Raw genomic sequence first — 18,273 nt, 5'->3', positions numbered from 1 at the left:
TCTTCATCCAGCTTAGACATCCTTCAGTACATATTTTACCCTTACTGGATTTTAAGTGCCATGAGTTCAGAGACCAGGCCTTTCTTCTGGATAGTCCTAACGTCTAATAGAGTGACAGCAACTAGAAAGACTGAATAAATATCTAATGGGTGATATAGTTTTGATGTTTGTCCCTTCCAAATCTCATGTTGAAATGTAATTCTGAGTGGTGGAGGTGGGGCCTGGTGGGAGGTGTTCGTATCTTAGGGGTGGATCCCTCATGAATGGCCCGACACCATCCTTGCAGTAACAAGTGAGTTCTCACTGTGAATTCACATAATCTGGTGGTTTTAAAAGGTGTGGCACCTCTCCCTCTCTCTGTGTTACTCCCTCTCTTGCCACATGATACCCTGGCTCCCCTTTGCCTTCCACCATGATTGGAAGTTTCCTGAAGCCCTCTCCAGAAGTAGATGCTGGCACTATACTTCCTATACAGCCTGCAGAATCATGAACCAAAATAAATATCTTTTCTTTATAAATTACCCAGCCTCAGATATTTCTTTGTAGCAACAAAAAAATGGCCTTAACACAATGAGTAAATGAATGAATGAAAATCACTTTGAAATGCAGTTAAAAGAACTTAAAAAGAACTAAAAATCTGAACACTGAACCATATATCATATTTTACAGATTCCTTTACCTAATATTCTCTCTTCCATTCATCTTCCAGTCAAATAATTTTTTCTAAAATATTTTGAATCTTGAAATAGACATACAGAAGAATATAAAATGTATATCTGCAATTTAAACATATATCTGCAATTTAATTATATGAAAACATCCATGTAATCACTGACAAAGATTCTTTGCTTGACCACCTGTATTAATCCGTTCTCTCGCTGCTAATAAAGATATACCTGAGACTGGGTAATTTATAAAGAAAAGAGGTTTAATTGACTCACAGTTCCACAGGGCTGACAAGACCTGAGGAAACTTGCAATCATGGTGGGAGGGGAAGCACACAAGTCTTTCCTCACATGGTGGCAAGGAGAAGCGCCAAGCCAAGGGGGAAAAGCCCCTTATAAAACCATCGGATCTTGTGAGAACTCACTCACTATCACAAGAACAGCATGAAGGTAACTGTCCCCATAAATCAATTACCTCCAACCAGGTCTCTCCCACAACACGTGGGGATTATGGGAACTACAATTCAAGATGAGATTTGGGTGGGGACATAGCCAAACCATATCATTTCACCTCTGGCCCCTCCCAAATCTCACATCTCACATTTCAAAACACAATCATGCCTTCCCAACAGTTCCCCAAAGTCTTAACTCATTTCAGCATTAACCCAAAAGTCCAAGGCCACAGTTTCATCTGAGACAAGGCAAGTCCCTTCCGCCTGTGAGCCTGTAAAATCAAACGCAAGTTAGTTACTTCCTAGATACAATGGAGGTACAGGCATTGGGTACATATACCCGTTCCAAATGGGAGAGATTGGCCAAAACAAGGGGCAATAGGCCTTATGCAAGCTCTAAATCCAAAAAGGCAGTAATTAAATCTTAAAGCTCCAAAATAATCTTTGACTCCATCTCTCACATCCAGGTCACACTGATGCAAGAGGTGGGCTCCCACGGCCTTGGGCAGCTCCACCCCTGTGGCTTTGCAGGCCACAGACCCTCACCCCAGCTGCTTCCACAGCTGGTATTGAGTGTCTGCTGCTTTTCCAGGTGCAAGCTGCAAGTTGTCAGTGGATCTCTCATTCTGGGTCTGGAGGATAGTGCCCCTCTTCAGCTCCACTTGGCAATACCCCAGTGGGGACTCTGTGTGGGGCCCAACCCCACATTTCCCTTCCACACTGCCCTAGCAGTGAGGGCTCCGCCCCCACAGCAAACCAACCTGGACATCCAGGTGTTTCCATACATCCTCTAAAATGTAAGCAGAGGTTCCCAAACTTCAATTATTGACTTCTATATACCCGTAGGCTCAATACCATATGGAAGCTGCCAAGGCTTGGGGCTTGCACCCTCTGAAGCCATGGCCCAAGCTGTACCTTGGTCCCTTTTAGCCACAGCTAGAGTGGCTGGGACACAAGCAACCAAGTCCCTAGGCTGCACACGGCAGGGGTGTCCTGGGCCTGGCCCCAAAACCATTTTTCCCTCCTAAGCCTCTGGGCCTGTGATGGGAGGGGCTGCCTTGAAGGTCTCTGACATGCCCTGGAGACATTTCTCCATTGTCTTCATGATTAACATTGGACTCCTTGTTATTTATGCAAATTTCTGTAGCAAGCTTGGATTTCTCCCCAGAAAATGGGTTTTTCTTTTCTATTACATCATCAAACTGAAAATTTTCCAAACTTTTATGCTCCGCTTCCTCTCGAACGCTTTGCCATGTAGAAATTTCTTCTGCCAGATACCTTAAATCATCTCTCTCAAGTTCAAAGTTCCACAGATCTCTAAGGCAGGAGCAAAATGCTGCCAGCCTCTTTGCTAAAGCACATCAAGCATCATCTTTATTCCAGTTCCCAACAAGTTTCTCATCTCCATCTGAGACCACCTCAGCCTGGACTTCATTGTCCATATCATGATCAGCATTTTGGTCAAAGCCATTCCACAAGTCTCTAGGAAGTTCCAGACTTTCCCACATCTTTCTGTCTTCTAAGCCCTCCAAGTCTCTAGGAAGTTCCAAACTTTTCCATGTTTTCCTGTCTTCTTCTGAACCCTCCAAACTGTTCCAGCCTCTGCCCATTACCCAATTCCAAAGTCACTTCCACGTTCTTGGGTATCTTTACAGCAGCACCTCACTCTCTGAAGTACCAATTTACTGTATTAGTCCATTCTCACGCTGCTAATAAAGACATACCCATGACTGGGGAATTTATAAGGGAAAAAGGTTTAATTGACTCACAGTTCCACAGGGCTGGGGAGGCCTCAGGAAACTTACAATCATGTTAGAAGGGGAAGTGAATACATCCTTCTTCACATGCCTGCTGGAAGGAGAAGTGCTGAACAAAGGGAGAAAAGCCCCTTATAAAACCATCAGATCTTGTGAGAACTCACTCACTATCATGAGAACAGCAGCATGGGGGTAATTGCCCCCGTGATTCAATTACCTCCCACTAGGACCATCCCATGACACATGGGGATTATGGAAACTGCAATTCAAGATTGTTCTCTGACCGAACTGAGAGTCAGGCTACTATTTCTTGTGACACAATAACAAGATGCAGATGAACTGGGGAGGAAGAGAGTTTTTATTTCTGTAACCAGCTACAGGGAGAAGGCCTGGAAATTATCACTAGACCAACTCAAAATTACAAAGTTTTCCAGAGCCTATGTACCTTCCAAGCTATATGTCTATGTTTTTAAGTGTGCATTCATCTAAAGACATAAGTGATTAACTTCTTTTAATCTATAACTAAGTTCTGAGTCTTGAAGACCTTCCTCTGGAGCCTCAGTAAATATACTTAATCTAAATGAGTCCAGGTGCTGGGGTGATTACCCTTATCTTGCCTCCTACTAAATCACGGAGGTTTAGGGAGTTCCTTCAGACTCCCAATAAACTTGTTTGTGGAGGCCTTGGGAGTTTCTTCAGGCCCCCAGTAAAACTTGGTTAATCATGCTTTAAGGTTCAGGAAAGGCCTAGGCAAAATTCTTGGTGGGCTGTTGTTACATTCCAGCCTTTGTATAAGGACACTAGCTTTTAACATTTAATTTACCACTCAGTCAGTACTGAAACAGTTGTATGGAGGCCTGTGTTAGTGAGACCTGGCCTGCCACAAGATGAGATTTGGGTAGGGACACAGCCAAACCATATCACTATCCTTTCATCAGTCTCCTGAACCTTGTCATAGGCCTGTCTGCGCACTGCCTTATAACATTCAATTTTACCAAGAACCCTGCTAAGTCAGTTTCACAAAAATCCCCCACCCTCCATATGTGACCACGCTTTGTATCTAATCTACTTCCTCATCCTCTACCATCCCCCAAGTCATGTCTGATCATGCTGGCCTGTTTTCAGCTAGAATCCCATTTGGTCTATTTAACCAGATTATCTGTCACCCTGATGCATTTCCTCTTGGTAATTTTCCATCCACTGACTCCCTACCCTGATCCTTGGCTATAAATGCCCATTTAACCATGCTGTATTCAGAATTGAGCCCAATCCTATACTGAAATGTCTTGTCCCCTGTTGCAATAGTCCTGAATAGCATCTGTTTTTTACCACTTTATTGTCCAGCTCTGGTTTTTCTTCGACATTTCCACTCGGGTTCAGAAATAGAACATTGCTTAGAGGTGACCACAGTGCCTCCCCTTATCACATTTCCTCTCTGCTCCCAGGTAACCACAAACATGATGGCTGTGATAATCTTTTTCTTGCTTTTTAGTTTTACCACCTACATATAGCACCTCCCTAAGCAGCAGAGTTTACTCTTGCCTATTTTGAAATTGATGTAAATGGAATCATATCAAATTTCTGTTGGTGTTACTTGCCTATTTTTTTTTTTTTTTTTTTTTTGAGACAGAGTCACACTCTGTCACTCAGGCTGTAGTGCAGTGGCACAATCTTGGCTCACTGCAACCTCCACCTCCTAGGTTCAAGCGATTCTCCTGCCTTGGTCTCCTGAGTAGCTGGGATTACAGGTGCCTGCCTTGCCCAGCTAATTTTTTGTATTCTTAGTAGAGACAGGGTTTCACCATGTTGCCCAAGGTGGTCTCAAACTCCTGAACTCAAGTGCTATGCCAGCCTCGGCCTCCCAAAGTGTTAGGATTACAGGCGTGAGCCACCGCGTCCAGCCTTACTCATTTTTTATATGTGGACAGTACTTCACCATATAAATATGATCACTTTATTTTACCATTCCATTGCAGATGGACATTTGGATTCCTCCCGTTTGGGGGAAATGTCAATCAGTGCTGCAGTGAACATTCTTATTCATGTTTCTTGGCCACATTTGATTAGAAGTGGAATTACTGGGTTATAAGGGATGTACATCTGTTATTTCACTAGATAATGTTAAATGACTCCAAATTGTTTGTCCCAGTTTATGCTCTTTCCAGGGCTGTACAGAATTTGCAGTTGCTTTACTTTCTTGCTAACAGTTGATATTATCAGACTGACAAATTTTTTGCCAATCTGATTAGTACACAATGGTAACACATGTTTTAATTTTCTTTTCTCTGATTATTAATGAGGCTGACCATTTTGTGGTTATTAGCCTTTTGTGTTGCCTTTCCTGTAAAATTTTAATTATTTTCCTACTAAGTAGTTCAACTTTCTGCTGGATTCATAGACATATATTCTGGATTTAGTACTTTGTGGTATATGCTCCATACGTTCTACTTTATGGCATGTCTTAGACTCTCATTTCAGTGTCTTTTAATGCTCAAAAGATTATGTTTTTGTTTTTTTGGGTTTTTTTGTAGAGACGGGGTCTCACTAGCTGGTTATTTAATGTAGCTAAGAAAACTGTAGGTTTTTATGTATGTTCTGTACCCAACCCCTTAACGAACGATTTTATTAGCTCTACTACATTTCACTTGTTTTTTCTCAAACACAATCATATTTGAAAGTGACAGTGTATCTTCTTTGCCATATTTATAATCTTATTTATTTTCTATCCTTATTGCATTGGCTGGAACTTGTAGCATAATGTTGAATAATAGTGGTGACAACAAGCATTCTTATTGTCTTTCAGACTGCAATGGTATTTCATTAGTCAGGATTCTCCAGATAAATATGACCAATAGAGGGGTGTGTGTGTGTGTGTGTGTGTGTGCGTGCGTGTATAAAGATTTATTTTAAGAAATTGGTTCACACAATTTTAGAGGCTAGCAAGTCCAACATCTGCAGTTAAAGTCCGAAGACCATTAGGCTGGAGACCCAGGAGAGAACTAGTATCGCAGTTCAAGCCTGAAGGCTGTCTGCTGACAGAATTCCCTCTTGCTCAAGGAAGGCTAGTCTTTTGTTCTACTTACTCCTTCAGTTAACTGGATGAGCGCCCACCCCCTGCCACCTGCCACGTTACAGAGGGCAATGTGCTTTACTCACAGTTCACTGATTTAAATGGTAATCTTATCCCAAAACACTCTCATCGAAACATGCAGAATAATGTGTGACCACTTATCTAGGCACCCTGGATCAGCCAACTTGACACATAAAGTTAGCATTACAAATGGGAATTCATTCAACAAATCTTGAGCACCTAATATGTGCTAGACATTGTACTGTGCTCTAAGGATACAGAAGTGAACAATTGCTGTCTATTCTGGAAAAGAATGAAAATTATCAAGTAAAAACTAAACAAGATAATTATGGATTGTCATAAATAAAAACGGTATTACAGAGAAAAAAGTGGGGTAGATAGTGGTGGCTAGTTTAGATTGGATCATCAAAGATGTTACAGATTTTTCAATGTTGAGTAAAATGTTTGGTCTAGTTTATGATAAACAACCACTATTAAAACAGTACTGATGCATGTCGCAGCATGGATAAACCTTGAAAACATTATCCTAAGTGCAAAGCAAGTATATTAGAGCAACAAAGCACAGGAAAATTGCTTCTGGTAAACAGAGCAGGGCTACCCCACAGGCAGAGTAACACTCATGGATTGCTGGCTAGCTATATATCTATATATCTATATCTATATCTATCAATCTATATATAGATCGATATAGATATATACATATATATAGAGAGAGAGAGAGACGGAGTGTTGCTCTGTTGCCCAGCCTGGAGTGCAGTGGTGCACTCTTCTCGGCTTTGCAACCTCTGCCTCCAGGGTTCAAGCAATTTTCCTGTCTCAGCTCCCAAGTAGCTGGGACTACAGGTGTCTGCCACCACGCCTGGCTAATTTTTGTATTTTTAGTAGATGCCGGGTTTCACCATGTTGGCCAGGCCGGTCTCTAATCTAATACTGACTTATTTCCTTTTTCAATAGGAAAGGCATTAAATTTTATTAAGTGTTTTTAAGGCATCTATTGAAATGTTCATGTTTTATTTGGCTTTGTTTTTGCTGCATTAATCTGTAATGTATTACATTAACAGCATTCTAATTTTTGAAACATTATAAAACCCCAGGGTTTAAAAAAAACACAAACCAGGGTTATTACATATTATTATTTTAATACATGGCTGAATTAATTGCACTCATATTTAATTTAGGATATTTCAAACTATAGCCCACAGGCCCAATCTGAGCCACCACCAGTGTTTGTACAGCCTGCAAGCTAAGAATGATTTCAACATTGCTAAGTGGCTGAAAAAAATAAAAAGAAGAGTATCTCATTACATGTGAAGCATATATGAAATTCAATTTTTGTTTCATAAATAAAGCTTTTGTATTAGTTTCCTATTGTTGCGATGATAAATTGCCACAAACTTACGTGGTTGAAAACAACATAAATTATTCTTTCACAGTTTTGGAGGTCAGAGTCTGAAACCAGTTTCACAGAGCTCATGTCAAGGTCACCAGCAGGGCTGATTCCTTCTGGAGTCTCGGAGAGGAGAAAACTTTTCCTTGCCATTTCCAGCTTCTAGAGCTGCAGTCCTTATATTTCTTTTCTTGAGGCCCCTCTTCCATCTTCCCATCCAGCATCTTGGCATCTTCAAATCTCTCTGCTTCTGTCGTCACATCGCCTTCTGTTTCTCTGAATGGCACAGCAGAATTCATAATAACAAAATAGTATGAACAATTCGAATGTCTACCAACTGGTGAATGGATACTCAAAAATTCTGAATACTATTTGGCAATAAAAATATATGAGTTGTAACAAGGTACAAAGTACTGATGCATGTCACAGCATGGACAAACCTTGAAAACATTATCCTAAGTGCAAGAGGGTAGAGGCACACGACCACACAGTGTAGGACTCCATTTATATGAACTGTCCAGAAAAGATAAATCCAGAGAGACAGAAAGTGTGTTAGTGGTTGCCCGGGGATAGGGGTAGGAACAGAGAATGGCTGTAATGCCAGTGAATCCCAAAACTGGAGCTGAGCCTGAGAGGGTTCTTGACTTTGCACAGGAAAGAATTCAAGAACAAACTGACAGTAAAATGAAAGCAAAGCAAGTACATTAGAGCAACAAATCACAGGAAAATTGCTTCTGGTAAACACAGCAGGGCTACCCCACAGGCAGAGTAACACTCAGGGATTGCTGGCTAGCTATATATCTATCTATCTATATATATAGATATCTACAGCTATCTATATCTATATCGATATATAGATAGATATATATAGAGAGAGAGAGAGAGACGGAGTCTCATTCTGTTGCCCAGCCTGGAGTGCAGTGGTGCACTCTTCTCGGCTTTGCAACCTCTGCCTCCAGGGTTCAAGCAATTCTCCTGCCTCAGCTCCCAAGTAGCTGGGACTACAGGTGCCTGCCACCACGCCTGGCTAATTTTTGTATTTTTAGTACATGCTGGGTTTCACCATGTTGGCCAGGCTGGTCTCCAACTCCTGACCTCAGGTGATCCACCCACCTTGGTCTCCCAAAGTGCTGGGATTACAGGCATAAGTCAGGGCACCGGGCCAGTGGCTAGCTATATTTAATACCTGCTCCTTCATCATACGCTAAATAAGGGGTGGGTTATTCACGAATTTTCTAGAAAAGGGATGGGGAGTTCCTCTGGAACTGAGGATTCTTCCCTTTTTAAACTATATAAGGTAAGGTCTGGGCATTGCCATGGCATTCATAAACTGTCAGGGTGCCGGTGGAAGTGTGGTAGCATGTTTAATATATTATAATTAGTGTATAATGAGCAGTGAGGGCACTAGAGGTCACTTTGGTCGCCATCCTTGTTTTAGCTGGTTTGGGCCTGTTTCTTTAGGGCAGTTTTGGACGTTTTTTTAGGACATCCTGTTCTGACCGGATCTTGTTTTGCTCAGCGGGTGGTCATCAGTGCTTGGAAAACAAGTTCTGCTGATCTCCTACCTCAACTGTAACAGTGCACATACTTTTCGGGGGGATAATGGAAATGTTCTTAAATTATAGTGATGGTTGCAAATGGTTTTAAAATTACTGAAAATCATTGAATGGTGTACTTCAAATGAGTGAATTTTATGGCATGTAAAGAAACTTTTTTAAAAAACACAGCTAAAAACTTAGGAGACAAGGAAGTATTAAGACTTTGTAATTTGGGAAAACACTTGTGATAAATGACAGTGACTATGTGGTTTTGTGGAATGTATTTCCTTGTACGTACCGTGACAGAAAAGAGGGCAGGTGCCAGCTGCACTGGGCTTGGGGAAGAGTCATTCATTTAATATATATATATTTTTTTCTGAGCATTATTCACACACAGGAGGTTCTCAATGAAAACAAAAATTTACAAAAAGCAACCCTGTTTTCACCTGGGAGCTTATAGTGCAGTGAGGAGACAGACACATCCATAGCTCGTGAGGTGACCAGGGAAGAACAGGAAGAGCGAGGAGGCGATCAGGAGAGGCCTCGCTGTGAAAACCACGCACCCTGCCGACCCCGAGAAGACACGGCCCACGCTGGGAGGGAGAAGCCACGACAAAAGCCCGTCGTCGTGGGTTCGTGCCTGGTGGGTGATGGTGAGGATAGCAGAGGCTGACCCACTTTGAATTTTCTCTCCATGTTTGCTATCTCCAGGGAAAGGAGATAGAGAGGGGAGATGTGGGGGACCTATCGCGTGCAACAGCCTAGGCCACTGCCGGCCGCTGGCTTTGGCGATGAGCGCGGAGCCTTTGGAAGATCTGGCGGGGTAGGGGGGCGCGGGTAGGCTTCCACAGCATCCACGTGGCTGCGGCGTCGCCGACAAGGCCCAGGCGGGGGCAAGATGGTACGAAGCGACCGTTATCCCGTTACAGTCATCCCCGCAAAGATAACAGGAGGCTTGACCCCATGTAGAAGTGTGCGAAGCGGTTGGATTCCGTAAGCGTTTGACCCTAACGGGACTAACGAATTGACAATGGATGTGAGGAAGAGACTGGTCAGAGCTGATGGCGCCTCGGAATGGAGTGGTGGCTGGGATGAGGAAAAGCTCCGAGTGGAGCAATCCTGGGGGAGGCGGAAACTGGGGCTGACTTTCCAGCCGTCCGAGTGCTGCTGAGGCGGCGGCCACCCTGGCGCCTTCCCCCGGCTCGGCCTCTCGGCGCGTACCGCCCCAGGATGTGGCGGGCTGGGAGACTCACGCTCCCGACGTGCTCTGCGGCCCGGCCCGCGCACCCGGGGGCGTGGCCTGCGCGCGCGTGCGTCGTAGCCGATCGCTGTGGCGGGGCAGGCGAGGCGGTCGCTTCGAGCGCGCTAGTCAGCTCCCTGAAGGGAGTGACAGCGGTTGGGTGCCCGCGGCCACTTTTGCCTTCCCGGGTAAGTGCGGCGGTGGCGGTTGGCGCCGCCGTCTGAGGGGCGGCTTCCTGGGAGACGAGACGGGGAGAGCACCCGGCAGGCCCGCCTGAGGCGTTTGAGGCTCGCGGGCGTCGCTCCTCAGGCGCGGTTGGTCCGAGCCGGGAGGCGTTCCGTTAAGTTCGGTGCCCGCGGGCACCAGCCGGTGGGGGCTTCGTCGGCTTTGCCGGGTAGGAGGGCGGAGTGTGGGGTTGGTACGGACAGGGAGAGCCGGACGGGGCTAACCTGGACCGCGTCAGCCAGTCCCGGGTGACTGGCTCGAAGCAGCCTCCGAGTTGAGAGGGGTCGTCCGGGGCGGCCGGCGGGGCAGCCCCGGCAGCGCGCATTTGCGGAGGGAACGGATCCCGTGCCCGAGCGCCGCCGAGCCCCGCACGCCCGTGAGACCCACTTTGAATTTTCTCTCCATGTTTGCTGCGGTTGTTGACCCGACCCGCTGTAAGACTCGGACTCAACGTTTTTGTTTGCCCCACGACAGCCAACGTAATGCTGTGGACGTAACAGGGCAGGAACGTTTGTAACTGAAAGTTGAAGGGGCTGTAGCGTTGGAGGTGATCGCCCAGCCCTTTGAGTAGGAGTTGTCCTAGAACTCCGCCGACCGCCCAGCCCGTGGAGCCGGCGCTCCGGACGCCACTACCACGGCGTTTCGTGGGCGCAGCACCTCTAGCCGGTCATCTTCACCATCGCCATTGAGGGCACTGAGGCCGGGCCAGTCTTGAATCCCTGCCCTCTCTGAACTTAAAGCCAGAGATGAAAACCCAGACGACAGTGGCCCGGCGCGGTGGCTCACGCCTGTAATCCCAACACGATGGGAGGCCGAGGCGGGTGGATCACCTGAGGTCAGGAGTTCAAAACCAGCCTGGCCAACATGGGGAAACCCTGTCTCTACTAAAAATACAAAAATTAGCCGGGCGTGGTGGCGCCCATCTGTAATCCCAGCTACTCAGGAGGCTGAGGCTGGAGAATCGCTTGAACCCAGGAGGCGGAGGTTGCAGTTCGCCGAGATTGCGCCACTGCACTCCAGCCTGGCGGACAGAGCAAGATTCTGTCTCAAAAAAACACACCCAGACGACCTAGAGCAGATTGCTTGGGGATTGTATTATGGGGCATTTTCCGTGTTTCTGAAGAAAAGCAGCATGTGTGCACCAGCCGTGAAGAACACACTGTGCATCGTGAAGTCTGAAAAATACTAAAGCAGACCGGGAGGTGGCAAACGCCTTGGGTTCCTAACGGTTTGGGAGGCCAAGGCAGGGGATATCGCTTGAGCCCGGGAGTTCAAGACCAGCCTGCGAAACATAGGGAGACCCTCGTCCCTACAAAAACATTTTAAAATAATTAGCGGGCGTGGTGGTGAGCGTCTGTAGTCCCACCTACTCAAGAGGCTGAGGCGAGAGGATCGCTTGAGCTCAGGAGTTCGAGGATGCAGTGAACTTATGATTGCATCACTGAATTTTCCGGCCTGTCCACCGGAGCGAGAACCTGTCTCAAAAAAAAAAAAGTGAAGCATTTTAAGTTAAGATAGTGATTGTTTACGTGCATCTAAATTTACTCCTTCATGAAGTTTCACTGAAATTACATTAAGGGGATTTAAAAACAAAAACAAACCTCCAACAATAGGAGAATAGGAAAGGAAACGCTGGCAATATCTTAGCAAACCCTGTATTAACCACAGACTCTTCAAACTGCACGGAAACTGGCAGCACTGGACAGCTGTGGTACTGGGAATGAAGGTGGTGGTGGTGCAGAAGGTGGGTGTAAGGAGCTTAAAGAAATGATTTAGGTGAAATCTGAGAAGCAATTGGATATCCAGATCCCCTTCCCCATTTCACGCTGTTGGGTGACTGCCTTTCCCCTTGTTAGAAGACTGGATGGAGGCTTATTCTCTTGAGAAAGTAAAACAGAGGATCTTTGAACTGAGAAACCCAGGCATAATTATGGGGCTACATGTATGAAGTTAGGGACACTGAAGCTTGAAGTCCTTCATCTCCCTTATCTCACTCAACTTCCAAAACTTTTACAGTCAGATCAGACTAATGCTCTCCAGGCTGAAATAAGAGAATTCTACACGCTCACACACACAGATGGGGAAAGGTACATAATACGTTGGTTATGGTGGTTTCTAGGAAGTGAAAAGAACTTGGTGGCCGGGGGAAAGAGTGTGAGGAAACCTCTGTTTACATTGTCTTTTAAAACGTACCATGTACACACGATACCTATTCAAAAATGAAATGTATTCTTCACCTCAGGAAGGCCTATGAAAAAAAATATTCTGTAAATTATGAACAAATCCTTTGACTTCTGTTTACATTTTTTAGTGTACCGTGTGCATATGATACCTGTTCAAAAATGAAATGTATTCACCTCAGGAAGTTCTATGAAAAAATTCTGTAAAAAATTATGAACAAATCCTTTGACACAGCGATTCCTTCCCCAGGAATTTATCTTATAAATAAACTTACGCTCGTGTGAAAATAAGTACAGTTCTATATGGAAGGATAAGTAAGAAGCAGATAATATTGATTACCTTTGGAGAGGGGATCTGATGGCAAGTCAAAAGTGGAATGAGTGAGACTTTTTCACTACATATTCTTGGTACCTTTTGAACTTTAAACCTTGTTACTGTTACCTATTGAATGAATGAATAAATAAATGTTAATGGGAAAAATGGGTGAGTAATGGAGATCCTAACGTTGATAATATCCTAAACAATACAAGAGCTCTTAACATAGGAAGGAATGCTACCTAACAACCCCAAAATTTCAGTGGCTTACATTTCATGCTCATGGATCTTCAGATCAGCTGTTGTTTAGGTCTTGGTTAGACTAGTCTGGACTCCAGACTTCAGTTTTGGGTTCAGATCTGTTCCATATGTCTTCATTTTGAGACCCAGGCTGAAAATGCAAAACCACCTAGAGCATGTTTTTCTCGTGGCTGAGGGTGAAAGTTCAAGAGGGCTTCTGGAAGTTTGCCACGCCTAAGCTCAGAAGTCACACATTGAAATGTCTACCTACATTCCACTACTTAAAACAAGTTACATAGCCAAGTCCAAAGTAAACAGGGTGAAGACATATATACTCTGCCTTCTGGCAGCACTGTGAAGTTACATGACAAGGTGTGGATGGGTAGGCTTGGGAACTATAATAATGAAGAAAATGGGTTAATGGAAAGATGCTGAAAAATTAGGATAGTTCATTTAGAATGAAGATTCTTACAAAAATGTGTATTTATACATTTTTACATTATCATGTTTTGCCAAGATACAGCATCCTACTTTGATATGAATTACCTTATAGTTTCCATGTCAAAGTATCACCTTTGTTTTATCTTCTATAACATCTACCAACCCTGCACCTGCCCCTCTAACCAATTCTGAGTGCCCATAGAAAAATGTACATGTAAAGACACCAGATTTTAGGGAAGTAATTCTAAATGTTTATTTTAGCTACTGAATGTGTTCATTCATAGTTTTTGTGTCATATCCATGTCTGCCAACTCACCTTTCACAACAGAATCTTCTTTTCAGGGAGATGTCCTTTGCTTCTCAGATGTAAATGCACTTTAAGTTTGTTATTCAACAGTGAAAATGAGTCATACAGAGGTAATATTTTCGTATGTTCTGCATCTTCAAGGTTCCTGGTTTTTTGTTTGTTTGTGATTATATGGCTTCAGAGTAATCTTATTTTCAACTTTCACTGTGGGAGGCAGTATAGCATAAGTGGTTAAGAATGAGGAATCTAGAACAGACTGCCCTGAGTTTAAATCCTAGCTAGCGGCTATATAACCTTGGGCAAGTTACTTAATCTGCTGTGCCTTATGTATAAAATGGGGATAATGATAGTGCTTGCCTCATAGGATTGTTAGAAAGGTGGAATAAGTTAATACATATAAAGCACTTGTAATAATACCCAACACAGTAAGCACTTAAATACTATTATTAATATCACTACTTTTTATTTGGAGGCTATGACTTGAATTATGAGCCTCACAGAGCCAACATGTATGTAGCTGTTCAGTTGTCTTAATAGGCAAGAAAGTAATTTTTGATCCCTTTATTCTCTTGAATTCCAGGTTAAATTAAAAATACCTTTTGGAAATAAATTACTAGATGCTGTTTGTTTGGTACCTAACAAGAGCTTAACATATGGAATAATTCTTACACATGGAGCATCAGGAGATATGAATCTTCCTCATTTGATGTCACTGGCATCCCATCTTGCATCCCATGGGTTTTTCTGCCTGAGATTTACCTGTAAAGGCCTTAATATTGTACATAGAATTAAGGCATATAAATCAGTTTTGGTAAGAAAATTTATGTTTACTTATAACAGAATTCTGTTTGAAATCCTTAATAAATGTAATATAAATTTTATTAGTAGTCATCTGGTTTAATTTAAAAAATCTTTGAATGAGTGTATTCTTAGAAAACTCAGCAGTACCTGAAAGCTTTTTAATGGTCAGATTTCTCTGTCATCAGTTTCCGTGGAGATGAATGCTTACATCATAAATGTTCCTCCATGATATTGCCAAGGAAACTACTTATGATTTTTCTCACTGGAATTATGTAACTTTAGCACATCATTTTGGCATTCTAGAATATTTTATTTACCATACTATGCATGTACAAATATGATACTGTTTTCTGTATATGTTATTTAGAAACCTTGCTTAAAATCCTGGATAACACTAAAGTTTCACTAAATCAAGCTTGTCCAACCCATGGGCCACATATGACCCAGGACAGCTTTGAATGTGGCCCAACACAAGTTTGTAAACTTACTTAAAACATTATGAGATTTTTTTTTACAATTTTTTTTTTTTAAGCTCATCAGGTATCATGAGAGTTAGTGTATTTTATGTGTGGCCCAACACAGTTCTTCCACTGTGGCCCTGAGAAACCAAAAGATTGAACACCCCTGATCTAAATGCTTTCAAACTTACTAAGTTTTTTAGAACTTTAGATGTTAACATTATCAAATTTGGTATTAGTTGCAAGCCTTTGCTGGCCTTTTTAAAAAATAATTTATTCTCTAAAAATAGTTTAGTGCTTAAATATTTTAGTAAGGGTAGGTTGACTTTTTTCTTACGTATTTGCCTGTATTACCTAACATGTGGTTTAATAGTGAAGGCATGACCAGAAGAGGAAGGACTGCTTACCTCTTTTAAGAAGAATCCCTTAAGATTTTCTGGTTATCTTTGCATAGATTTTCATACATTTCAGTAATGATGAGAAACAATATATCTTGTCTTTCCAGTGGAATATTTTATAGATGAAGAATTGATGATTTTTTTATTTTTCTAGAATTACCTAAAGACATCAGGAGAATACAAACTTGCAGGTGTTTTTCTTGGAGGTAAGTGCAATACTTGTGAATACTTGTTAAGTACCTGTTTTAATATAGGAATAGGTAATGGAGAGTTAAAATTAGTTGATCATAGGAAGCTAATTTAATGATTTTTTTTTGTTTTGGTAAGTTACCTTTTTAATATTAAAGTACTTTATATACTTAGAGCAAACTTGAACCTCATGTATATGTATTATAAGCTGAGCTTCTCTCCTTTTATTCATATCCCTGAATCGTCCTCTTGCATATGATTCCTTTACAGTGATTGTCCTTGTCCTTTTAAGTGTTCAGAAAAATAATTGCCTTTTTTTTTTTTTTTTTTAGCATTTGACTTAAGATCAATTTTTAGCTTTTTCTTTTCTTTTTCTTTTTTTTTTTTTTTTTTTTTTGAGACGGAGCCTTTACCTCCTCACTGGAGCCTCCACCTCCGGGATTCAAGTGATTCTCCTGCCTCAGCCTCCCAAGTAGCTGGGACTATAGGTGTGCACCACCATGCCCAGCTAATTTTTGTGTTTTTAGTAGAGATAAGAGTTTTGCCATGTTGGTCAAGCTGGTCTCAAACTCTTGACCTCAGGCAGTCTGCCTACCTAGGTCTCCCAAAGTGCTGCGATTACAGGTGTGAGCCACTGTACCTGGCCTGGTATTGCAACTTGTTAATTGCTGCCGTTTGGAGTTAATTTGTTGGTAAACAGATATGATGAACAGTAAAAGATTCAATTTGCCACACCATCACTGCTACTTTATGTGAAAGTTTATATTTCAAACTGAACTTAATTTTAATTGATTTTAGGTCGTTCAATGGGCTCAAGAGCAGCTGCTTCTGTAATGTGTCACATTGAGCCAGATGATGGTGATGATTTTGTTCGGGGTCTCATTTGTATTTCTTACCCACTGCACCATCCAAAGCAGCAGCATAAACTCAGAGATGAAGACCTCTTTCGTTTAAAAGAGCCTGTACTGTTTGTGTCAGGCTCAGCAGATGAAATGTGTGAAAAGGTGAATTATAACTCAATGTTTGTGTGAATGAAAGAGAATGAAAGAAATATCTTGGGAGCAAGATACTTCTGGCAACAGTCTCTTTTAAAAGTTGCCAATTTGACTAATGCTAGTTTTGTGTCCTGGTTACTCCATTGCTTTTGAGAATCTAAAAATATAAGTATACTGACAAAATTTGTCTCCCTGGAAATAGAGTTGGTAAATATGACCCTTATTTGTAAAATGAAGGCTTAATATCTGAATCGTCTGATTTGGGGATTACTACACTGTAGATTTTTTAAATCATTTCAATATTCAGGCAGATTGTTTGTTATAAAATTGATTCTTGAGAAAGGGTTGGCAATATCTACACATTACTAAATATTAGCCCAATATTATGAAACAACGTTGTATTCCCCAGAGCATATAATTTGCTTGGGAAAAAGCTTTTTTTGGGGAAAATTTTTTTTATTCCAATTTATTTAACATTTTATTAGTAGATGCATGAGTGCTTGATCTGATATTGCTACAGCTGAGGGAAGTGGACTGCCACATTTACGGACATTTCCTCACACATTCTATTGCCTAGAAAGTTGTCTGTGAGAAAGCATTTAGTGAATACTTGGAAATGAATATCAGTATAGGTGGGGAGAGAGGACCTTTTATTAAATATCAACAGAACATTAGTCTAGTATCCTCTTCTTTTTTTCTTTAGAACTTGTTGGAGAAAGTGGCACAGAAAATGCAAGCTCCCCATAAAATCCACTGGATTGAGAAGGCAAATCATTCCATGGCAGTAAAAGGACGGTCGACAAATGATGTTTTCAAAGAAATAAATACACAGATTTTGTTTTGGATCCAAGAAATTACTGAAATGGACAAGAAAGGTCATTAGTTAAAAGCCATCTTGAATACACATACAGTTAATTTGATAAAGAAGAGTATGCCTCTCAGCATTGTGAGATATATTTCAGACTAATTTGATGTTCTTTAATGTTCCCTTATTTTTGAAACACGTTTTAAATGTGAAATTAATGTCCTTCACAAAATGTCTTTTAAAAGCACTGTTATAGTTGTATAAAGATGATGTAAAAATATTGAAGGTGGTCTACATATAATTTATTTTCATTAGTATGGTTAAGTTTTGAAAAAAATTAAACATTCGAATTTTGTTACAAAGGTGCTTTTGTCTTATTGATACGCAACTGAAAAATGTTGTAGAGCAGTGTTATCTTCAGAAAAGGAAATCAAACCATTATATTTAATCTAGTCAGTTTTATAGAATGCACACTTCTCTTCACCTTTTAATAAATCTCAGTGAAGGGATGGGAGTGGACATATGTTTCGAATATGGGGACCCTGAAGACTTTTTAGAATGAAATAAAGATCTTTAATTCAAGAAGTGTTCACTGAAGGCTTATTACAGGCAAACCTCATTGGGTTTGCAAAGATGAATAAAAACTTGGAGCTTACGACATAGTGTGTGAGGCTGGGCACGGTGGCGTATGCCAGTAATCTGAGCATTTTGGGAGGCTGAGGTGGGCGGATCACTTGAGGCCAGGATCACTTGAGGCCAGGAGTTTGAGACCATCCTGGCCAATATGG

General features: G+C 42.0%; 1 protein-coding gene across 5 annotated transcripts; it reads left to right on the top strand.

Annotated features, from left to right (window-relative positions):
* Positions 1-10,213: 10,213 nt before the first annotated feature.
* Positions 10,214-17,847, top strand: TEX30 (testis expressed 30). 5 transcript variants are annotated; one of them, XM_005586199.4, is made up of 6 exons: positions 10,214-10,318; positions 13,875-13,949; positions 14,420-14,650; positions 15,651-15,702; positions 16,484-16,689; positions 17,384-17,847. In XM_005586199.4, the coding sequence occupies exons 2-6, from the start codon at positions 13,935-13,937 to the stop codon at positions 17,561-17,563; spliced, it is 684 nt and encodes a 227-aa protein (XP_005586256.1). In that variant the 5' UTR covers positions 10,214-10,318; positions 13,875-13,934; the 3' UTR covers positions 17,564-17,847. The 5 variants fall into 5 exon arrangements, with proteins under 5 accessions (XP_005586256.1, XP_005586257.1, XP_005586254.2 ...); XM_005586200.5 differs by having other exon boundaries at positions 10,214-12,099; XM_005586197.4 differs by lacking the exon at positions 13,875-13,949.
* The last annotated feature ends 426 nt before the right edge of the window (positions 17,848-18,273 follow it).

Source organism: Macaca fascicularis, chromosome 17, assembly GCF_037993035.2.
Source record: "Macaca fascicularis isolate 582-1 chromosome 17, T2T-MFA8v1.1".
Lineage (NCBI taxonomy): Eukaryota > Metazoa > Chordata > Mammalia > Primates > Cercopithecidae > Macaca > Macaca fascicularis.
Note: the sequence above shows the minus strand (reverse complement) of the source record. Positions and strands in the feature narration are given on the sequence as shown.

Bases quoted from the DNA above. Each gene is read 5' to 3' on its own strand.
- TEX30 (XM_005586199.4), top strand. The intron at 14,651-15,650 runs GTAAGAAAATTT...TTATTTTTCTAG, and splicing joins AGGCATATAAATCAGTTTTG to AATTACCTAAAGACATCAGG. The intron at 16,690-17,383 runs GTGAATTATAAC...TTTTTTCTTTAG, and splicing joins CAGATGAAATGTGTGAAAAG to AACTTGTTGGAGAAAGTGGC.